This window comes from Amphibalanus amphitrite, unplaced genomic scaffold (genome assembly GCF_019059575.1).
Source record: "Amphibalanus amphitrite isolate SeventyFive unplaced genomic scaffold, NRLGWU_Aamphi_draft 001193F_arrow, whole genome shotgun sequence".
Classification (NCBI taxonomy): Eukaryota; Metazoa; Arthropoda; class Thecostraca; order Balanomorpha; family Balanidae; genus Amphibalanus; species Amphibalanus amphitrite.
In genome coordinates this window covers 162,272-186,738 of record NW_024882687.1, presented here as the reverse complement: position 1 = coordinate 186,738, position 24,467 = coordinate 162,272, and the positions used below count along the sequence as shown (strand labels likewise).

At 49.0% G+C, this 24,467-nt stretch overlaps 1 protein-coding gene across 1 annotated transcript; it reads left to right on the top strand.

Moving 5' to 3' along the window:
• The first annotated feature begins 555 nt into the window (after positions 1 to 555).
• Positions 556 to 20,426, top strand: LOC122370994. Its single transcript, XM_043347023.1, has 5 exons — positions 556 to 597; positions 3,336 to 3,475; positions 14,634 to 14,756; positions 16,309 to 16,450; positions 19,756 to 20,426. The coding sequence occupies exons 1-5, from the start codon at positions 556 to 558 to the stop codon at positions 20,104 to 20,106; spliced, it is 798 nt and encodes a 265-aa protein (XP_043202958.1). The 3' UTR covers positions 20,107 to 20,426.
• Positions 20,427 to 24,467: the final 4,041 nt, after the last annotated feature.

Below are 24,467 nucleotides of genomic sequence, written 5' to 3'. Positions count from 1 at the left end.
CGGGTGGACACCAAGTGTACTGAGCGCTCGAGTACGCGCAGACAAGTGATCGATCAATGACCGCATGCCTTTAAGGTCGCCGTGTCGAACGGGTTGCAGGTTCAGGAGGTCACGCATCAGCGTCTCCCGCCGCACATCATCCCGTTCAAACCGCTCCTTGAGCGCGGCCACGGCCTGAAGGTAGCCGTCGCTCGACACTGGAATGCCCTCAATGCAGCGCAAAGCATCACCTGCCAGGTGCGATTTCAGAACCACGAATTTCTGGACAAGAGCGTATCCTGAGTTGTTGTGAACAGATATGGCAAACAAGTCCCAGAATTCAGACCACTGCATTACGTCACCATGAAAAATGGGAATTTTCACGGTGAGGGACGTTTTGAAGTCTGCGTTTCCCGCGAAGTTTGAAGCGTCAACCCTGACTGGCGCTTGTTCAGCTTTCTCAAGGCGAGAAAGGAGGCGCGAACCGAGAAACATCTCGTCCTCAAGAATCTGCAAGTGGTTGGTATCATCTGACTGATCCAGCTTATCCAGGTCACCCTGGACACCCTCCATCTCATGGCGCAGCTTCTCCAGGTGGTGAAGCTTGAGGGCAAGCTGGTCAGGATCCACCGTCGTACGATCTGCCTCTCGATACGATCGGAGGTCATTACAAAGTCGGGTCGCCTTTGAGCGGAGTCTGGTTCTGGTCGCCAACAAATCCTCCATGGTTCAAAGCTTGGCCAAATTGTATGCCAAGTATTTAAAGTGGACTGTATCAAACAACTTAGACTACAAAACCAATCCAACCGACTGATAACAACACAGCCGACCGGACCGTGTCAAACAATACTAGACCGGCAAACCAATTCAGCCGACTGATGACAACACAGCCGAATGAACCGTTTCAAAGAATCAGACCGAAACGTCAATCCAACCGACTGATAACAGCACAGCCGATCGAACCGACCATCCGGCCCCAGGAGGACTATGTTACAATTCCAAGTTAAAGAGTGTATAGATACACCAGGAGGATGTATTTTAGTAACCAGAAAACCAGACAAACCAGTTCACTCACCAGAAAACAACGCCCACTGTCAGAGACTCTAGAGCCACCAATTGCCAGCGGAGCAACGGCCGCAGTGCCGGCTCTACCCTTAACCTATATGACGAATGAATCCCGAGAAGATATGCTCGAGGACTACCCCCAAAATGCCGCCCTTCAAGCCGACATGATGTCGGGTACAAAGTGAAATGGTTAAGTTCGTGCGTTGGGTCCAAATCTGTCACAGAGACCGGCAGATCAAACCGATCCCTTAATTTTGCAGACGCATGTATAAACGAGCCTCCTTACCCCGGTAGACAGCCAGGCAGACCGACTACCGATTTTCAGACAGCCGTTTATACATGAATCTGTGGATCTGAGTTTCTGAAACGGCCGGGCAGACCGATCCTTCCACTGCGATCCAGCGACACACCCGGCCGCGTCCAATGCTAGAGCCCAACTCCCCGCACCGCCGCGACCTAACCCGACTACAGCTCGAACCACGTGATTCAACCGGCCAATCCCGAGGCGCGCGTGCCCCTGAACGCAGGCTGTGCCGCAGAGCGGCGCGGCGGCTCTGCTCGGCGGCCGGCTGGCGAGCCCGGCGCCGGCACGGGGTACATGATGCACACAATACACAGAATAAAAGAAAACACTTCTTAGGCTTAAGTAGCAAATCTTAACAACTTATAATGGAGAGGCCGCAAAATTGACCTGACCTTAGGTCACCGATATCAAAATTCCGAGATATACATTTTATAGATAATGTCGCTCTTATCAATCGCTGAAAGTTTCAAGGCAATCGATCAATCGGTGTAGCTATGACGAGCATTCCTATTTTTTCTTAGGTGAGGTTACTTGGCGTGACCTGGTGACCTGACCTTGGGCGACCTGGGCCTGAAATTTTCACAACATGTGCGGAAAAGATGCACGAACAGGTGTGACAAAAACGGCGGCGCTCCGCGCCGCCGTTTTTGAGATATCGGTGAAAAAACCGCAAGGGGGATGTTCAAACACCCCCCGGCCCGGCGCGGGATAAGTCAATGGGAGGAAATTGAAAAGCGTCTGTTTTGCACGAACGCCATTCTAGACACTCTCAAACATCGAGATGCAGGTACAATTGACACACTGAACCGGAAAATGGCAACTGTGACCCCTCGTTATGTTCCCGAGGTCATCTCAGGTTACGAATAGTATCTAACAGTTTTTCGCTAATAACTTCTGATAGAGGCATACTAGAGCGATGAAAACGCCTTAGATGTGTTCAGCTCGACGTTGCGGATCGACTGATATGCAACATGACCTTTTCTGGTCAGGTCATGACCTTGACCTGAGGTCAAATTTTCAAGTTGACCTTTCAAGGTCAAATTATAGTTCATTCGACGCGCTTGAGGAGAGGAACACAATGCTGGCAAAAGAAATGTCGTGGCTCTTTTGAGTCAAAAGGTATTGCCGAAAAAACGCTTTTCGTAAAAACGGCTATTTTTTAGTTTTTGCCCTCTGGAGGCTAAACGGTTGACGTGAGGTCAAATCTGAGGACATAACAGCGAAAGAGTGTTAAAAAAGCTATCGAATGCGCTTTTCCACGGCGCTGTAGCTCTATTGGTTACCGAGTTAGCCGTTGGCAGTTTCCAAAATGTTGAAATAGTCAACATTTTACCTTTGGTGACCTCTGGTGACTTGACCTTTGACCTGACCTAAAAAAATGACTGAAGTGTTTTCGTCCTGGTTTTGGCCTTTCTTTCTAATGCCGCTTACCGCGTGTCGCTACGTGGCCCAGGAGCCGAGTTAGAATGGTGGTGGTGGTGGGGGGGGGGGGTGTTCAGACACCTTCCCCCCGGCCCGGCGAGGATCTCGCGGAGCACCGGCCCGGCGCGGGTTAAATGTCATTAAAATTGTAAATCAGTCCGGTAGTCTCGAGCTGGCATGAGGGTGCCAACGCTTCGCACTCGCACCCCTATGGCGGTTGTTCCTCAACACCTTCACGGTGTGTGGGTGTGCTGGTAATAGCCGTTTTTACGGCGGCCATCTGGTACACATTTGGTGCACATCTGGTGCAGATTAGGTGCAGATTTGGTCAAATTGGGTTCAGTGTGTCTCTTAGTAGCTATCAGCTAGGGTTGCACTAATTGCTTATATGCCTGTTTTGTCATTTTATTAGAGAGTATCATCGGTTAAAACACCTAAATAAATACATAAAATAAAGATATTTGCTTTAAAAGAGATTAGGTGCAGATTTGGTCAAATTAGGTGCACTCGCCGGATAGCCCGTCGTGAAAACGGCTAATGACGCGACCTTCTTACATCCACACAGATGTGGGAATGGTGGGAATTTTTTGCCATCTGCTCGACCTGTTACTGCCTGTGTGACGACGACACCTACTCGGCTCGCTACTTCAGCCTGCTGCCCGCAACGGCCGACGTCGCCCACAACAAGATCGTCACAGGGGTCAGGTGAGGTCACGGCTAGGTCAGCTGCAATGCTACAGGTCACCGGTAGGCCCGGCTTATTAAAGCGCACTAGTCACTAGCGAGGCGCCAAACTAGTACCTCGACCAAAAGGTTCTGCGTCTACGTTGCCTGCGACGCGCTATTGTATGTACCGTGGTTCACACGATTCCGCCTGTGAAAAAGCAAATATTTTTCCATCGATATTCCCTATAAAGCGCTGCAGATATCACCACCAAACTTTCATGACCCCTCCGGGCATCAATTTTACATCTTGCGGCGAATTTTTTTTCAGAGCCGGTGACAGGTTTGCCAAAGTGACGTCAGAGTGACGTCATGTTCTGCCATTCTCGACAAAAAGGTTTTGCGGGAAGAGTTGCCACGCCTACAATTTTGAACGATAAAGAAAAATGTTTAACCCCAAAAGGTGTGTGTAGAATTAATAAGGGTAAAATACCTACTGCTAGCTCGTTTTTTTTTTTTTACAAAATTTGAATTTTGACCCTGAATCCAACAAGTGTTTTTTATACAATACTCTTAAAGTTAAGATACAATAATTTTTCAAAATTTTGAAAAACAATAGTTATAGAGGTCCCCCATCTACATCCCAAATTTCAGCTCAATAGCTCAATGTTTGACAACGCTTTGACGAAAGAGCTGCATAAAATTGATGTCAAATTTTCAAACTCAATTTTTAGCCGTTCTAAACCACAAGGTCGCCGTCCACTGGTTATACGCGTATTCAGTGCGTAATTGTTCAGCGCCTAGTGCGCGCTTAAAGGGACCATCCCACCTTAACATTAGTTTTGAGCTGAGATAGCCAAACTGGGGTCCCTGGCTTGCACTTACCGGTTTGAGCACTCACAACATCGAGAAATGTCTCAAATCAAAAATATCTAATTTCAAAGTTGCAGCACTTTGGATTCAGAGGGGCTAATGCATTTGAATGCCCCCTCCGGATGTGTGACGTCAGCGCAGATCTAACGATTTTTAAATGTTTGACTAAAACGTTTGATAGCACGCGGTGGTATCTGCTGCTTTGCGCGCAACAAGTGCCGCACTTTCAGCTTCCAAACTATTGCTTCCAAATAAAGTCGCTAGGAACAGCGGAGATCCCAAAAAGTAAACAAAAGTAGGTAAAAGTTTAATATCTTGAAAACCGGTGAATATTTTTAGGTGAAATTTGGTAGATATTCGTTTTCGCTCTTTCTGAACCGAACGACATCACTTTCATGCCAATTCATTAACCCTCGCCCCGCTGGGGTATTCAGCCCTACGCGCCCCGCTAGGGGGGGGGGTGGCGATTCTGCCCCCCCCCCCTGCCTAACTTCCGAACGGAGGGTCATAGAGAGACGGGGAAAGCGGCGAACGAAAGGTCTCAACGAGACCGATCTTAAGAGCACCAAAAAATTTGCTTAAGTAGGTAAAAAGTCAGGTCAAAGTCAGGTCAAAGGTCAAAATGACAGGTTTTCACAGCATTGGCGTCTGAGCCCAGTTGGTGAAGAGGCGATTGACGGCGCTTACCCAGAACGCATCCTTAGGGTAGAGAGACGATGTGCTTTACTTAAAACGTCATGCAAAGTTCAAGATCAAGGTCAGGTCAGGTCAAGAAAGGTCATCACAAAGTAGCCACTGAACGGGCTATGTGCGACACATGTTTTATGAGTCATTTTGCCCATAGAATGCAATGGCGATACTCACTTAATGATTTGGATCACAGTTGAACGAAGTTCAGGTCTAGGTCCAACGGTGGTAGTTTTGTTGTCGTATGTGGTCTAGAACTTCTAAAATTTGCAATAAAAAATTTTGTCATGTGTTATTTTGGCGGTTTTTTGGCCATTCTGTGACCAAAAATTGACGGATTGCCTCAAAATTTTGTATGAGCATAGTGAATACTGGTCTCCATAACATAGGGTAAGGTGCCTAATTAGCGACCCTTTCCTATTTGCGACCTACCTCCCTACAGACAAACTGGCAAGAGAAATTGGGGTAAAAACATTGTCAAAAGGTCTGCCATACTTTGGTTATCAAACTTAATTCTTTTCCGGTGGTCGGTGTTTCTGGTGGGACATTTTAGAAGAGTTTAAATAAAAAATGGCCAGTTTCTTATCCAAAACGTGTGTATTTGGGCCCCGTATGATGAAAAGTGATGCACATTATGATGATGCACCTTTTTTGTTCTGAATCGACAATCCTTTTTTCAAATGGTTGCCGCTTTCCCGGACGATAGGCGTTATCACAAGTGTATTCGCGGCCATTGGGGCGACGTAAGAAAAGAAGAAAACAACTGGCCCCAAGAACTTTAAATTATCAGTTAGCATGCACCTTTTCCTTGATGTGTAGATAATTTACCATTAATTGTTAGAGAAAATTGCATTTAAAATTTTCCAATTATGCTTTTTTCATCGTTTGCACAATATGTTCTTTTACTAAGCTAGAAACACTAATTAGAAATAGTTCCCGCATCATCGTCAAGAACAAAAGGGAATGCTTGAAGTTAATACAATAATCTAAACGGTTTTGTAATCTATGTGGAGACACTTCTAAAATTGCCAGTAGAAATATTGAAGGCAAAAGTTCAACTTTTTCACAAGACTGATGTCTATAAACCTATTCAACGTGTGACAACTCAGCCGGTATTTCGTCGCCTACAGCCCAGCTTTCCCTAGTGACCGATAGAGGCGCTGCTATCGATGTCCGCCCGTGCCGCCAAACGAGTGAATCGCTGAACTGTGCACTGCATGGTGATTAAAAACGTGTCGCAACCCATATTTCCTATTTGCGCCCGACATGGTCGCAAATAGCTCAAGAAGGGAAAGAAATGGGAAAAGAGGGAAATGAAAATGAGCTATTGAGTATTGCTGAAGCTTGCGATGTGTACTGGGGGATGCCAAATGTCGACTGTCGTCACCGACTGCAGGGGTGCTGAATCCAGCGCGGGCCTCGAATATCATTCGAGATAGCCCACAAAATTTGAGTTTTCGCCTTATTTTCGCCTTTGGTGCATCACGTGCTCGGTTGTCACCTACATAAATGTAGTGGATAAACGTTCCTGTTCCAGTGATTGAGTGCTTTACGTATAGGGTACCTTTTTGGGATCATATTTCATCTTTTCAGGCGTCGCATTTTATGCCATTTTTATTATGGGAAAACCCATAGACTTATTAGCGACCCTCTGTCGCTAATCGGGACGAGTTCCCTATTAGCGTTTTTTTTTGCAATGGTTTGCCAAAATGCTCACTACAAATAAACCAGTATAACGCCTTTTGGGGCGACTAACGGAGCGAGCGAGAGGGTGGGCCTTGCACGTGCGAAATTGCGAGGGGGTACCTCCAACTGACTTGTGCACGGCACCCTACTAATTGGTCTCTAGCGATGTGCCAAATTTGGGCACAATCGGCCCAGCCGTTCTCGAGATCTGGAAACGACCCCTGCACGTGCGCACGTGCAGCAGCGCCCCAACTCTGGCACATGTATATGCAGTGCCTAGTGGGTGCCTACCTACATGCCAACTTTCAGCGCAATCGGCCAAGTAGTTACCGAGATATTGCAACAATTACAAAAGTGACACCTCTTCGTTTTGCACGTGGCACGTGCATAAGGGGTCACCCACATGCATCGGGAATAGTCCAATACTTGGTAGAAGGAATGAAGCTACCCTACAAAAATTACCGCGTGTAAATCGGTCAAGTGGTTGCTGAGATATAAGCCTCGCAAAAGCGTGACCACGGCCGGCCGGCCGCTCATACTCAGAAATTTCCGTTAATCTAAGGAAAGACTACGCTCGCTTCGCTCGCTCCGTAATTAGTAGATATTGGGGCAGAAAATGAATAGATTTTAATAGAAAAATGAACGATCTCTTCGAAAATCAAGCCGGTAACACAGTGGCACCCATAGTGTGTGAGCAATGACGGTTCAAATCAGGGCTGCGGAGTCGGAGTCGGAGTCGGAGTCGGAGTCGGTCGGAGTCGACAGTTGTGACCGGAGTCGGAGTCGGAGTCGGAGTCGATTTTAGAAATCCGAGCCGGAGTCGGAGTCGGAGTCACCGAAAATCTGTCGACTCCGCAGCCCTGCTAGGTCTGCGGAGTCGGAGTCGGGAGTTGGAGTCGGTCGGAGTCGACAATTCTTCCCGGAGTCGGAGTCGGAGTCGGAGCTGGTTTTTGAAAGCCGGAGTCGGAGTCGGAGTCGGAGTCGCCGAAAATCCATCGACTCCGCAGCCCTGGTTCAAATTAAGAGGGTCACTAATTAGGCACCTTACCTATATTCCGGTTTTTTTTTAAATTCAAAAAACTTTTTGGTTTTTTATAGTTTTTTTCTAAAAAACAGTTTCTTTGAAAATTTTGGAGTCAAAAACTCAAAATTTTGAAAATCTAAGATAGCCATTTTGTAGCGCGCTTTATTTAACATACTTGTTTTTTCGGGCGGTTTGCTTTAAAAATGTAATTTTGGTGAATTTATAAACATTTAGACAATTTTGACCAAAAATGGCATGTAGTGACGTCACAAAAACACCATTTTTAGTCAAACATTTCTAAAGGGATTTCAATGAAACTTGCTCAGTCGATGTCAAATTGATGTAGGATAAGGTACCCCAAAATTTGTGGCGATATCTGCAACGGTTTTGGAGTTATCACGAAAATCCAGGGGGCAGAATCTACCCCCCCCCCCCCCAGTGGGGCGCGGGATAATTTTTTGGAGGTGGGAGCCGGAGGGTCCCTTTAAAAGGTGAAATATTTCAACTCTTCAGAGTTCAGCGCGTGATTTGGCGCCGAACAGCCGCTGAATAATCAGCTGACTGCACTTCATCGCGCATTAGGCGCTGAACCGCAGTCGGCGCGCAGCCCATAGACTAGATGTTAACCCGCGCCCCGTAGGGGGGGGGGGCGGCCCCTCCCTGTCCTTTTTCGTAGATATCTCCTAAACGACTGCAGATGTCGTCACCAAGCTTTCAGGACCCCTCCGGGCATCAATTTTACACATTGTCACCAAAAACTTTTACACAGGCTATGATAGGTTAGCCGCAAATGACGTCAGAATGACGTCATGTTCTGCCATTTTCGACCAAAAAAAAGGTTTCGCGGGAAGCGCTGTCAGGCCTACAGCTTTGAAAATAGAGAAAAATATTCAAGACATAAAAGGTGTAAAATTAACAGGATTATAAAACATTTATCTCGGATTTTTGAAATTTTTTGATTTTGACCCCCAAAAATCAAAAAAGTAATTTTTTGGATATAATAGCCAAAAAATCCAAAAAGTTGTTCGAATAAAAAAAACGGAATATATCTGATAAACCCTACCACCATCAATCCACATAGCAAATTTGGGATTCATAACTTTTTTTGGCTAGGTTATAGCGAAAACACCGTTCAAAATTGATGACGTCAAATTTTCAAACTCAATTTTTAGCAATTTTAGACCACGTAGCGCAAAACAAAAACAACCATTAGACTCCCCGTGACGAACTGCATCGAATCGATGCCCATTTTATGCAAAAGTATTAACTTTGAAATTTGTCCTAATTTGACCTGACCTTGACCTGACCTTCACCAGAACATAACCTTAACTGTTCCCAAAGATTGCCTGATCCACATAATCGCATTTGTCATGTAAAATGGACCATAAAACATGTATCACACGACACTTTCGTATTGTGACCCTCAGTGACCTTCACCTGATCTCTGTGACCTGACCTATCAATCAATGACCTGACCTATCGATAGGCGCTATCACAAGTGTATTCGCGGCCATTGGGGCGACGTAAGAAAAGAAGAAAACATCTGGCCCCAAGAGCTTTGAATTATCAGTTAGCATGCAACTTTTCCTTTATGTGTAAAGAAACTACCATTAATTGTTAGATGAAATTGCATTTAAAATCTTAGTTTTATGTTTTTCCATCGTTTGCACAATATATTATTTTACTAAGCTAGAAACACTAATTAAAAATAGTTCCAGCATCATCGTCAAGAACAATAAGGAAGGCTTGAAGTGAATACAATAATCTAAACGGTTTTGCAAGATGTGAAGATCACTCCTAAAATTGCCTGTAGAAATATTGAAGGCAAAAGTTCAACTTTTTCACAAGACAGATGTCTATAAACCTATTCAACGTGTGACAACTCAGCCGGTATTTCATCGCCTACAGCCCAGCTTTCGCTAGTGACCGCGCTATCGATGTCCACCCGTGCCGCCTAACGTCAAGCAATCAATGGTATCAATGACTTCAAATAGCAAAATATGTGTTTTTTTCGGATATTCCCCTATCGATGATTTTCAATAACGAGCCTTCTACTCGATTTTACAGCTCATTTCTTGAACTGCCTCTAAACGGTAAAAATTTGACCTTTGACCTGACCTGTGACAACATCGGTTGAACCGAGGTCAACGAAATTGGGTCACAAGGTAGTTCCGTTGTAGGCCTATTCAACGCTGTTTGAATTTTGAAAATCAGCCGGTAACTTTCCGAGATCTTAGGGGGGCGAAAGCCCCCCCCCCCCCCTACGGGTGGTAGGGTCCGCCGATAGTCCTACGTACGGGGCGCGGGTTAAAGGGACCCTCCCACCTTCAAAAAAGCTAATGAATTTGCATGAAAGCGATGTCGCTTGGTTCAGAAAGAGCAAAAACGAATATCTACCAAATTTCACCGAAAAATATTCACCGGTTTTCAAGATATTAGACTTTTACTTTTGTTTACTTTTTGGGGATCTCCGCTATTCCTAGCGACTTCATTTTGGAAGTGCGGCGTTTGCGGCAGATGTTGCGCGCAAATAGCATATACCACCACTGCTTCACAAAGATGTTAGTACAAGGTTTTAAAGTCGTTAGATCACCGCTGACGTCACAAATTCTAAGGGGGCATCTCAATGCATTAGCCCCTTAGAATCCGAAAACTGCAAGTTTGAAATTCCATATTTCCGAATTAAAGCATTTTTCGATGTTGTGAGTGCCCAAACCGGTATTTGCAGGCCATGGCCACCAATTTGGCTATCTCAACTCAAAACTAATGTTAAGGTGGGATGGTGGTCACTTTAAATTCAGCGCGTAAATGTGCGCGCTTATTTAGTGGACGGCGGCCCTTAGCGTAAAACAAAGACCACACTGGATTTCCTGGGACGAGCTGAATCGAATAGAACCTTTTATGCACAAATATCAATTTTATAATTTGACCTTTTTGACCTGACCTTGACCTGCCCTTCACCAGAAAGTAACCTAAACTGTCTCTGTCTCTTAAGATTTTAAGATTGAGGTCAACTTTCGGGTCAAGGCCAGGTCAGAGGTCAAATTCCTGGGTTTTGCATGATGAGGCTTACGGACAGCGGAATCGATAGCTCCTGCTCGAAACTCACCAAAAATGACCTCAAAGGCTATTGAAGGTACCATGTGCGTATAGGGGTCATACTAAGCACGGGTCAAGATCAGGTCAGGTCACGAAAATTCACGGCTTTCACTTTCTGCTACATGGGCATGCGACACATGTTTTATGGCTTATTTTTCACGCCGAACCCCATGGTCATGGTTATATGTGACCCAAAGTCACTGTCCTAGTCATCAGCAAGCAGAAAAAATCGTTTATACTATACATTAGCCGTTTTCACGACGGGCTATCCGGCGAGTGCACCTGATTTGATCAAATCTGCACCTAATCTCTTTTACAGCAAATATCTTCATTTTATGAATTCATTTCAGTATTTTAATCGATGATGCTCTCTGATAATACGACAAAGCAGGCATATAAGGCGCAATTAGTGTAACCCTAGCTGATAGCTACTAAGAGACACACTGAACCTGATTTGACCAAATCTGCACCTGATCTGCACCAGATGTGCACCAAATGTGTACCAGATGGCCGTCGTGAAAACGGCTATTACCAAGTGAGAACTAAGAAAAAAGTCAGTTTTTTAACTTTTTATTTTTTACATAAAAATGCATTTTTCTAGACGAGGTTTGCCCCAGGAATCTAATGCTGCCATTTGTTTTCACATGCGATGTTCAGAAGTGCCTAAACTCACGAAAATGCTTATGACGTCACCATGCCCTAGGTATACATGTTGGAGCTATTTTTTACAATTTAGGGGTCAAAAATCAATATAGAAAGTTGAAATTTGCGACATCTTATGTTTTAATAGAGCTTTATAACATATATTCCGTTTTTTTGAAAATTTTGAAATTTTTTGATTTTATGAGCTGTTTTCCAAAAATATAGATTTTTGAATTTTTGTGGGTCAAAAACGCATTTTGAATATCGTAGAAGAATAACCTTATGCTCACTATCTTTACACAATCCAAAAATTAGCCTAAAATCAATGAATATATTTCGGAAACGTTCCTTCTTCAGTTCAAAAAGTTAACTATACAAGCCACAGAAATGTACAAATAATTGAACGTCACAAAAGCGCCGAATTCACTGATCCCACCAACGAATATTAGTCACATTCTCGTGCCATATAAGTAGAACGGCCTCTTTTAATCAACGCAAGACTAAAATAACAGGTATACATAAGGTAGCGTAACCAAATACAACTGTATGAGATCACTTGTGACCCAACGAATAATTATGCTAGTCATCTTAGAAACACACAATATAATTACAACTAACATGCAAGGTGTACACAACCAACTACTCAATAGATCGATTGTCTAGCCAACAAACTAGCCATTCATCCAATTGTTCAATCAACTAGTTACACCCATTACATTCTGGTACTGTAAAGATGTACCAACAAACAGACCATCAAGAACCAGCTGGTGCGCTCCGCCCTGAAACCACCTCCGTGTCCTGGTGGCTCACGCTGCCACTCGTGTGCTGCAGGACTACAGGGCCGGTGCCACAGTTCCGGAGTGGTATACCAACTTACCTGCACGCTGTGCAACCGGAGCTACATCGGCGAAACCGGACGTCACATACGACTTCGCTACAATGAACATCTACGGGACGCGAAGAACCACCGTATGGACTCACCGTGGGGCGACCACTTCAGAGATGACCACCCTCGATGTCGCCCAGAGCCCCAACACATCGCGGCCAAGATCCTACAGACATGCAACACCAGCAGAGACAGAAAAATAGCAGAGTCGCTATGGATAAGGACATACCGACCAGCCCTAAACACCAACATCGCATCTTGGGCAGTTCTGTGATTAGTGTGAACTGTCAGACTGAGACGTGATAGATGTTGGGACAGCCTCATGACTGTTAGATCTTTTGGCTTTTGAGGTGCTTAGTTAGATGTTTTACCAAATGCCGATGTTTGAATGAATCATTGAATGGTTGATTATATGTATGATTAAATGGAATATTGAATGGTTGATTGATAGATGATTGAATGGACGACTGTGGGTCTGATTGATTTAATGGTTGAAGGGTTGCTTGATTGGATGATAAAATCGTTGTTTGTTTGATTGAATGACTGCTTGATTGTATGATGAAACGTTTGATTGAATGATTTGGAATGGATATTTGAATGGTTTGTCGACTCCATGACTGAATGTAATGGGTGTAACTAGTTGATTGAACAATTGGATGAATGGCTAGTTTGTTGGCTAGACAATCGATCTATTGAGTAGTTGGTTGTGTACACCTTGCATGTTAGTTGTAATTATATTGTGTGTTTCTAAGATGACTAGCATAATTATTCGTTGGGTCACAAGTGATCTCATACAGTTGTATTTGGTTACGCTACCTTATGTATACCTGTTATTTTAGTCTTGCGTTGATTAAAAGAGGCCGTTCTACTTATATGGCACGAGAATGTGACTAATATTCGTTGGTGGGATCAGTGAATTCGGCGCTTTTGTGACGTTCAATTATTTGTACATTTCTGTGGCTTGTATAGTTAACTTTTTGAACTGAAGAAGGAACGTTTCCGAAATATATTCATTGATTTTAGGCTAATTTTTGGATTGTGTAAAGATAGTGAGCATAAGGTTATTCTTCTACGATATTCAATAATGCTGCTCATTTTAGTACTTCGCCATCTTATTACACTTAAAAACGCATTTTATGGGAAAAGCGAGATATTTATTTTTTTAACCAATTGAGCTGCGTCTATTCATGTGTTTACTTTGCAATTTGCTTAAACCCTTGATTTTTGGCGATTTTAACATTTACCTTTTTGGACGAAAAAAGCCATGTAGCTACATCAATAAAATCGATATATCTCAAGGAGTTTTTGAAAAATGTGCATAAAAATTTGACAAAAGACTTCAAATTGATGAGGGAGAAGGTATACGCAGTTTCAAGTTGATAGCGTAAGCGGTTCGTGAGTTATTCATGAAAAACGGAGGGGTCGGATCCGACCCCTCCCCCCCCCTCAGGCGGTCGCGGGATAACGCATTCCTTAGAAGGCCCGTAAACGGTGAAAAATGCGACCTTTGACATGACCTTTGACGTCATCGGTTAGACCTTGGCCAATGAAATTTGGTCACAAGGTAGTTCCCTGGTGGGGCTATCAAATGCCATTAGAAATTTGAAAATCGGTCAATAACTTTTCGAGATCTTAGGATAGGGACCGACCCCCCCCCCCCCCCCTACGGATGGCAGGGCTCGCCGATAGCCCTACGGGACGCAGGTAAAGATGACTGGTAATTAGCTGGATGTGACACAGATCTCAGGCCAGGAATACGCTTGTTTCAGAGGATTTCGTGTAAGTATCAAAAAAATGATGCAAGTAGGTACATTTCCAACCGTCATTCTCAGCGCTCCCCGCTTAAGTGGCTTCAAGGTGAGATATTGGCGGTGAGATATTGAGTAAAATGGTTTTAATTTACATTATAGCTTGTGTTTTATAAAACGGTAACTCAGACTTTGTGGAAAGAAGTCATATCTATTCTACCTTTAACTTAGCAACTTTTCAGCAGATTCCAGCCAGCACGAGTGGTGCTGACTGGAATCTCTGCACGACAAACATATAATTAGTTAAGGACAGACAGGGGTTGATCGGCCTTTTCAATTTACCGGGACGGTAATTGGCGGCAATTTAAATCTCGGCGGCTCTGTGCTTTTCTGTAACAGAGTAATCGAGATATTAGCGTATTTTACTGAAATAAGATCATAACCTCCCGCGCGATGGCCGGTGGGGTGTACGACTACGAACGTTCATAAATGAGAGGACTGCACGGGCGCTCCATGGCGCCGCTTACCACGAACGAGTCTTTCTATTTGTCTCAGGTTCGTCAAACTGAACAACGTGTTCTACATCCAGCTGGAGCAGGCTAAGGCCGCTCCGGAGGGGGGCGTCTTCTCGTCCACCGTCCAGTGGCAGCCGATCGCGCGGCGCATCGACACCGACCGGTGAGCGCGTGACACTTACAAAAATAACCCACTCGACGGGAAGTCGACATGTTTTCCTGAGTGTCATAGTTCCACACGATTGACAGATTTTTACTGACGTCAGATTTCTGACGTCACTGAAGCCTATGCCGTATGCGGACGTATCTCAAAAAGTGGTTTCATATGCTGCGAGCTGCAAGGGGCATACTCCCCAAAAAGTTTCTCCAATTAGCGTTCTCTGGTATCGCTTTATTTTGCCTAGCTAAGCAATTGAAAGTAAACTTTTACGAATAAAAGTGGGTTAGTTTTCATCTTTATGCAAGGAAAAGCGACGTTGTAGAAGGATCAAGGGATCCAGCCTCCAAATGCGACGAAGATGCGGGCCATGCATTTCATTTCATTTTCCATATGTCATGCAATGTCATGGTCAAGGCCCTAAATTTACCCTAAAACCACTTAACCCTATTAGTGGCAGGCTCCTGGCTACCCCTATTAGTGGCAGGGGGGCTGTTTACGACCCCCCCTTGATATCTCGAGATCTAACGGGCCGATTTTCAAAATTCAAACGGCATTCGATTTTGCTCAACGTGATCTACATTTCTAAAAATTAAAAATTAAAAAATGTCAAGGGGGGGGGGTAGAGGGGGGTAAAAACGGGCAAATTGCAGATACATTTTAGACTGTTTATCACGGCCAGGTTTCTGAACCAATCTTAACGCAACTTTTGCCGATCGATAGAGAATGAACCAGGAATTCACATGGATCCTAAAAATATGCATTTTCAAAAATCATAGGCGGATACAGATCATTGAGATTGGGGGTACACAAAAAGTATAGTAAATAAGGTTTTTGTTGGTACTGTATCTAAAAAGGGTGGTAATGGTCTTGTTATGTTACAATTTTCTTAGGAGAGAACGACTACAATTGTATTGGTCATGCATAAGCGGTGTCAGGGCACCTATGTTGGGAGGTAAAACATAACCCCCCTTTTTGGACGCCTGGATCCGCCTATTATAGCAAAAACGTGTCAAAAGAGGATGCACAATAACTGTAATATATGGTATCACATGATACCTTTCATTCACTGTTCGTAAAACTGGTGCAGCATCGTGATCTTCGCCCAAATGACTCGCTTCACGAATAGGACCCCCCAATTCCCAGTGCTCTGGAGCCGCCCCTGGTAAAGTTATGAACTTGAAATTTTCAGGGAATGTGCCCAATTTAGTTTTAGGAAAAGTCAGAAAATTTCAGCATCGTAGCTTCAGCGGTTTCGAAGATATTCCCGAAAAACCTGAGGGGTGGATGAAAACAACCCCCCCCCCTGCCACTAATAGGGTTAACCCCCCTAAAACTAGACGTCATGGTTGTAATGCCTACTGCATGTGCGCAAGTGCAAAGGCTCCTTACACGTCGAAACAACGGCTGGGCTAATTGCACTAGAATTTGGTGCATCGTTGGGGACCTATTAAAAAGGGAGAGCTCGCATCGTACTTTCGCACGTGCAGGTTTCTATCGCGTTCGCTCGTCTGTCGCGTCAAAAGGCGTCTTACCGGTGACTTATGCTGTCCCACAGCGACGAGGAAGATCGCGACTACGTCCGACTCTCCTACTACCAGCGCAGCGTGCTGATGCAGGAGCTACGAGGACAGGAGAACCAGGTGCTGACCGGCGCGGCCTTCCACATGGTCAGCGGCCATCTGACCGTCCGCGCTCAGGTGGGATGTGTTGGTGTGTGCCAGAAACAATCGCCGGGTGATCAGACGAGCGAGATTTGTTACATTGATTTACTTACTTACTTCTGTCGCTGTGACCCCTGTCGCTGTGACCCCTGTCGCTGTGACCCTGTCGCTGTGACCCCTGTCGCTGTGACCCCTGTCGCTGTGACCCCTGTCGCTGTGACCCTGTCGCTGTGACCCCTGTCGCTGTGACCCCTGTCGCTGTGACCCTGTCGCTGTGACCCCTGTCGCTGTGACCCCTGTCGCTGTGACCCTGTCGCTGTGACCCCTGTCGCTGTGACCCCTGTCGCTGTGACCCTGTCGCTGTGACCCTGTCGCTGTGACCCTGTCGCTGTGACCCTGTCGCTGTGACCCTGTCGCTGTGACCCCTGTCGCTGTGACCCCTGTCGCTGTGACCCCTGTCGCTGTGACCCCTGTCGCTGTGACCCTGTCGCTGTGACCCCTGTCGCTGTGACCCCTGTCGCTGTGACCCCTGTCGCTGTGACCCTGTCGCTGTGACCCCTGTCGCTGTGACCCTGTCGCTGTGACCCCTGTCGCTGTGACCCTGTCGCTGTGACCCTGTCGCTGTGACCCCTGTCGCTGTGACCCCTGTCGCTGTGACCCCTGTCGCTGTGACCCTGTCGCTGTGACCCCTGTCGCTGTGACCCCTGTCGCTGTGACCCCTGTCGCTGTGACCCCTGTCGCTGTGACCCTGTCGCTGTGACCCCTGTCGCTGTGACCCCTGTCGCTGTGACCCTGTCGCTGTGACCCCTGTCGCTGTGACCCCTGTCGCTGTGACCCCTGTCGCTGTGACCCTGTCGCTGTGACCCTGTCGCTGTGACCCCTGTCGCTGTGACCCCTGTCGCTGTGACCCCTGTCGCTGTGACCCCTGTCGCTGTGACCCCTGTCGCTGTGACCCCTGTCGCTGTGACCCCTGTCGCTGTGACCCCTGTCGCTGTGACCCTGTCGCTGTGACCCCTGTCGCTGTGACCCCTGTCGCTGTGACCCCTGTCGCTGTGACCCCTGTCGCTGTGACCCCTGTCGCTGTGACCCCTGTCGCTGTGACCCTGTCGCTGTGACCCTGTCGCTGTGACCCCTGTCGCTGTGACCCTGTCGCTGTGACCCCTGTCGCTGTGACCCTGTCGCTGTGACCCTGTCGCTGTGACCCCTGTCGCTGTGACCCTGTCGCTGTGACCCTGTCGCTGTGACCCTGTCGCTGTGACCCTGTCGCTGTGACCCCTGTCGCTGTGACCCTGTCGCTGTGACCCCTGTCGCTGTGACCCCTGTCGCTGTGACCCTGTCGCTGTGACCCCTGTCGCTGTGACCCTGTCGCTGTGACCCTGTCGCTGTGACCCCTGTCGCTGTGACCCTGTCGCTGTGACCCTGTCGCTGTGACCCCTGTCGCTGTGACCCCTGTCGCTGTGACCCTGTCGCTGTGACCCTGTCGCTGTGACCCCTGTCGCTGTGACCCTGTCGCTGTGACCCTGTCGCTGTGACCCTGTCGCTGTGACCCTGTCGCTGTGACCCCTGTCGCTGTGACCCCTGTCGCTGTGACCCCTGTCGCTGTGACCCTGTCGCTGTGACCCCTGTCGCTGTGACCCTGTCGCTGTGACCCTGTCGCTGTGACCCTGTCGCTGTGACCCTGTCGCTGTGACCCCTGTCGCTGTGACCCTGTCGCTGTGACCCCTGTCGCTGTGACCCCTGTCGCTGTGACCCTGTCGCTGTGACCCCTGTCGCTGTGACCCCTGTCGCTGTGACCCTGTCGCTGTGACCCTGTCGCTGTGACCCCTGTCGCTGTGACCCTGTCGCTGTGACCCTGTCGCTGTGACCCTGTCGCTGTGACCCTGTCGCTGTGACCCTGTCGCTGTGACCCTGTCGCTGTGACCCCTGTCGCTGTGACCCCTGTCGCTGTGACCCTGTCGCTGTGACCCTGTCGCTGTGACCCCTGTCGCTGTGACCCCTGTCGCTGTGACCCTGTCGCTGTGACCCCTGTCGCTGTGACCCCTGTCGCTGTGACCCCTGTCGCTGTGACCCCTGTCGCTGTGACCCCTGTCGCTGTGACCCTGTCGCTGTGACCCCTGTCGCTGTGACCCTGTCGCTGTGACCCTGTCGCTGTGACCCCTGTCGCTGTGACCCCTGTCGCTGTGACCCTGTCGCTGTGACCCTGTCGCTGTGACCCTGTCGCTGTGACCCTGTCGCTGTGACCCCTGTCGCTGTGACCCTGTCGCTGTGACCCTGTCGCTGTGACCCTGTCGCTGTGACCCTGTCGCTGTGACCCTGTCGCTGTGACCCCTGTCGCTGTGACCCTGTCGCTGTGACCCCTGTCGCTGTGACCCCTGTCGCTGTGACCCTGTCGCTGTGACCCCTGTCGCTGTGACCCCTGTCGCTGTGACCCCTGTCGCTGTGACCCCTGTCGCTGTGACCCCTGTCGCTGTGACCCCTGTCGCTGTGACCCCTGTCGCTGTGACCCCTGTCGCTGTGACCCCTGTCGCTGTGACCCTGTCGCTGTGACCCCTGTCGCTGTGACCCCTGTCGCTGTGACCCCTGTCGCTGTGACCCTGTCGCTGTGACCCCTGTCGCTGTGACCCCTGTCGCTGTGACCCCTGTCGCTGTGACCCCTGTCGCTGTGACCCCTGTCGCTGTGACCCTGTCGCTGTGACCCCTGTCGCTGTGACCCCTGTCGCTGTGACCCTGTCGCTGTGACCCCTGTCGCTGTGACCCTGTCGCTGTGACCCCTGTCGCTGTGACCCTGTCGCTGTGACCCTGTCGCTGTGACCCTGTCGCTGTGACCCTGTCGCTGTGACCCCTGTCGCTGTGACCCTGTCGCTGTGACCCTGTCGCTGTGACCCTGTCGCTGTGACCCTGTCGCTGTGACCCTGTCGCTGTGACCCTGTCGCTGTGACCCCTGTCGCTGTGACCCTGTCGCTGTGACCCCTGTCGCTGTGACCCCTGTCGCTGTGACCCTGTCGCTGTGACCCCTGTCGCTGTGACCCCTGTCGCTGTGACCCCTGTCGCTGTGACCCCTGTCGCTGTGACCCTGTCGCTGTGACCCCTGTCGCTGTGACCCCTGTCGCTGTGACCCCTGTCGCTGTGACCCCTGTCGCTGTGACCCTGTCGCTGTGACCCCTGTCGCTGTGACCCCTGTCGCTGTGACCCCTGTCGCTGTGACCCTGTCGCTGTGACCCTGTCGCTGTGACCCCTGTCGCTGTGACCCTGTCGCTGTGACCCCTGTCGCTGTGACCCCTGTCGCTGTGACCCCTGTCGCTGTGACCCCGTCGCCGCTGACTCGCCGGTCGCGCCCCCAGGTGACCAGCATCTCTGAGACGGGCGCGCTCCAGACCTCCTCCAGCAGATGGCTGGAGGGCCGTCGTCCGGCCGCCGGCGTGCCCCCGCTCAACCTCTCAGAGCCCGTGCCATCCACCCACTCGTCGGCTCCCAGCCGGCGCGACAGCCTGCCCGGCCAGACTGTCCGATTCGAGGCCAGCTCCCTGGACGAGGACGCGGCGCAGTCGACGCTGCCGTTTTTGGACACGCAGCCGGTGGCGCCGCGGCCGGCCGGCTGGCTCTCGGGACTCGGACTGTACCACAAGGGCGACACGGCAGGCGGCTACGGCGGCTACCTGGGCCTCAGCGTCCGAGGGCCGATATTCGGGTGATCGGTCCGGGAAGCGAATGACTGGGACGGTATGAACGGTCGGCGGACTAGCATGGACGGCAGAATGTTTACATTGATGATTTTCTTCAAAGGCTGCAGCAGCTTCAGATCTGCTGTCATGTCTGAAATCGTCCCAATAATGTTTTGGCATATGCAGACGATATTGTGCTTTTGTCGCCTTCCAGGGCCGGACTAAAAAACTAATTCACGAGCTAAAGCTAATGTCACAAAAGCGAATGTCAACATTCGCCTTTGTGTGCATGGTTTTTAATCCTACGGAATGTGCTGCTTCTGCACATCTATCCGCTTCTCAGGCTCCTATCTATATATTATAAATCCTAAAAAGTCCGCCGCCCACGCCGCCGTCGGGGTTACTCCCTAAAAGGCTTATTACGGCGCCGTCGATTGACGCAGAAGGGTGAAATTTTCACGACTCGTGGGTCCCGTAATTCAACAGGTCGTATTAAATTTTGGGCACGATGCGGCCGGGGGTGCGCCCGTGGCGCGTGCTCATGTGCGCCATAGGGTTAGCATTAGGGCCGCGACCGGCGCCGAGCAGAGGGCACGTGCTTTAGGCTCAGTTGTTCGCTTAAAAAACTGAGTGGAAATAATCAGAGCCGGCAGGTCATTGACCTTTGACAACGAAGGCCGACATAAGGCACCTCTCGCCAAGGGGATTCGCCAGTAAATACAATTAATTTGTTTTTGCAATATTTCAGCCGTTTCTGGGCCGATTTAGATGAAACTTGGACTGTCGGTGGTAGTGTAGTGTAGGGTTGGGTGAGGTAGGGTAGGGTAGGGTAGTGTATGGGTAGGGTAAGGTAGGGTAGGGTAGGGTAGGGGTTGGGTAGGGTATGGTAGGGTAGGGTAGGGGTAGGATAGGGTAGGGTAGGGTAGGGGTAGGATAGGGTAGGGTAAGGTAGGGTAGGGTAGGGTTAGGGTAGGGTAGGGTAGGGTAGTGTAAGGGTAGGGTAGGGTATAGTAGGGTAAGGTAGGGTAGGGTAGGGTAGGGTAGGGTAGGGTAGGGTAAGGTAGGGTAGGGTAGGGTAGAGTAGGGTAGGGTAAGGTAGGGTAGGGTAGTGTAGGGGAGGGTAGGGTATGGTAGGGTAGGGTAGTGTAGGAGTAGGGTAGGGTAGGGTAGGGTAGGGTAGGGTAGTAGAGTAGGGTATGGTAAGGTAGGGTAGGGTAGGGTAGGGTAGGGTAAGGTAGGGTAAGGTAGGGTAGGGTAGGGTAGGGTATGGTAGTAGGGTAGGGTAGTTAGGTAGGGTAGAGTTAGGTAGGGTAGGGTAGGGTAGTAGGGTAGGGTAGTAGGGTAGGTTAGGGTAGTAGGGTAGGGTAGGGTAGGGTAGGGTAGGGTAGAGTAGGGTAGAGTAGTAGGGTAGGGTAGGGTAGGGTAGAGTAGGGTAGAGTAGTAGGGTAGGGTAGGGTAGGGTAGGGTAGGTTAGGGGTAGGGTAGGGTAGGGTAGGTTAGGGGTAGGGTAGGGTAGGGTAGGGTTGTGTAGGGTAGGGTGGGGTAGGGTAGGGTAGGGTAGGTTAGGGTAGTGTAAGGGTAGGGTAGGGCAGGGTAGGGTAGGGTAGGGGATTGTAGGGTATGGTAGGGTAGGGTAGGGGATTGTAGGGTAGGGTAGGGTAGAGAAGGGTAGGGTAGGGTAGGGTAGTGTAGGGGTAGGGTAGGGTAGGGTAGGGTAGTGTAGGGGTAGGGTAGGGTAGTGTAGGGTAGGGTAGGGTTGTGTAGGGTAGGTTAGGGTAGGATAGGTATGGTAGGTTAGGGTAGTGTAGGGGTAGGGGTAGGGTAGGGTAGGGTAGGGTAGGGTAGGGTAGGGTAGGGTAGGGTAGGGTAGGGTAGGGTAGGGTTGAATTGAGGAACATCCTAACTTACAAAGGGCTCGAACAACTCGCATGCATCACCATCATACTTTACAGTTCAATTAAAAACAGCTACCCAAATCTACCCCAATAATACTGCTAAAAATACAAGTCAATCACCCAAACTAATGCACCCGTAACATAACATAAATCAAAACATACAGTTATCGCGTAAACCTGTACCTCTAGTCACCAGTAAAACGCCTTTTGGGCGAAGAACGAGCGAGCGAGATAGTGAGCCCTGCACGTGCGCAAGGGCGAAAGGGTACTTCCAACGGGCTTGTGCAAAGCACCCTTCTAACCGGTCGCTAGCGGTGTGCCAAATTTGAACGCAATCGGCCCAGCCGTTCCTGAGATCTGGAAGCGGCATTCTGCACGTGCGCACGTGCAAGCGGGGTCCAAACTGACTTTTGCACGGCACCCTACTAACTGGTCCCCAACCGTGTACCAAATTTGAGTGCAATCGGCCCAGCCGTTCTCGAGATCTGGGAGCGCCCCCTGCACGTGCGCACGTGCTGTAGCACCCCATCCTTAACACATGCAGATGAATTATCTGATGGAGACCTAACTGTGTACCGAGTTTCAATTCAATCGGCCCAACCGTTGTGCCGTTATTGAGGTTGCAATTTTGGGGGTTCTTAAAAAATGTCCAACTTTACCACGCGCCACGTGCGGTGGTTGGCAAGAACGCATGGTGGCCACCACACCACAGAACTTTTACGTCCAAGTGACATTCAGTAAAGAAGACCGCTTGTCAATCGGATGTCCCGTTCCTAAGATATTAGCTTTTGAAGAGCGTCCCCACGGCCGGCCGGCCGGCCGGCCGCTCATACTCAGGATTTTTCCTTAATTCAGTACCAGTATAACGCCTTTTGTGGCGACTAACGGAGCGAGCGAGAGGGTGAGCCTTGCACGTGCGAAATTGCGAGGGGGTACCTCCAACTGACTTGTGCACGGCACCTTACTAACCGGTCTCTAGCGATGTGCCAAATTTGAGCACAATCGGCCCAGCCGTTCTCGAGATCTGGAAGCGGCACCCTGCACGTGCGCACGTGCAAAATGGGTCCCAACTGACTTGTGCACGGCACCCTACTAACTGCTCCGTAACCGTGTACCAAATTTGAGCGCAATCGGTCCAGCCGTTCTCAAGATCTGGAATCGACCCCTGCACGTGCGCACGTGCAGCAGCACCCCAACTCTGGCACATGGATATGCATTGCCTAGTGGGTGCCTACCTACATGCCAACTCTCAGCGCAATCGGCCCAGTAGTTACCGAGATATTGCAACAATTACAAAAGTGACACCTCTTGGTTTTGCACGTGGCACGTGCATAAGGGGTCACCCACATACATCGGGAATAGTCCAATACTTGGTAGAAGGAATGAAGCTACCCTACAAAAATTACCGCATGTAAATCGGTCAAGTGGTTGCTGAGATATAAGCTTCGCAAAAGCGTGACCACGGCCGGCCGGCCGGCCGGCCGCTCATACTCAGAAATTTCCGTTAATCTAAGGAAAGACTACGCTCGCTTCGCTCGCTCCGTAATGAACTCGCTCGCTCGCTGCGCTCGCTCGCTCGTAATTACCTTAAGGCTTAAACGGTACCAGATTGTCTTTAGTAACCCAGGTTAAATACCTTGGCCAATGCCATGTCCTGGAGCCTGACCTAAATGACAGTAGCCGTTTTCACGACGGCCATTTGGTACACATTTGGTGCTCGTTTTGGTGCAGATTAGGTGCAGATTTGGTCAAATTAGGTGCATTCGCCGGCTGGCCCGTCGTGAAAACGGCTAGCATTGATATAAGGAAAACAAAGCGGTTGCTGTACTAACTATAGTGTCAATATGTCTCGTGTTTTGGTGGGGTAGACCAGCTGTGAGATTCTCATCAAACTGTTGCAAACTGGCCTATTGCACTAACCCGTATGGCTGTGAACTTAGGGACTCATCACGTGCAAAAGTGGCTTATCGTGCATTGTGTGTGGCTTACCACTGTGTGAAAAACTGGTCGGTGTTCCTAAATCCCATAGAAATCATCCTCTCTGTTACTCGTTGAATATTCTTACATGTCCAATGCTTATAGCTAATAGGAAGAGTGTGTGCTCACATATGTTCCAACTATGGAATGAAATAAAGGACATTATTAATATTATTATACATATGGAAATTATCGGGAAGAAATCACCTGACACCTGTTAAAATTAGGCGACGTTCGATTTTGTCAGGTTCAGTTTTCGCCTAATTTTGCTAGCTAAAGGACGTGGTTAGTCGAAAAACGTACTTGAAGCCAAACACCTTTTGAATAAAGACATACTATAAGGCGCATGTTTTGATACGGTCACTTACGGCTTCGTCTCGCAACGCAGCTCGTTTACTGCTTCGTTTCACACACACGCACGCACGCACGCACGCACGCACGCCCGGGCCCGGGTCCCCGGATTGATGGGACCCGGGTCCCCTGGTGGACGGGACCCAGAGCCCCAGGTGAACGTGGCCC

Coding starts and splice junctions, on each gene's coding strand:
- LOC122370994 (XM_043347023.1), top strand. CDS start 556: ATGGCGCAGCTTCTCCAGGTGGTGAAGCTTGAGGGCAAGCTG. Junction 598..3,335: donor TGAAGCTTGAGGGCAAGCTG/GTCAGGATCCAC, acceptor ACATCCACACAG/ATGTGGGAATGGTGGGAATT. Junction 16,451..19,755: donor ATCTGACCGTCCGCGCTCAG/GTGGGATGTGTT, acceptor TCGCGCCCCCAG/GTGACCAGCATCTCTGAGAC.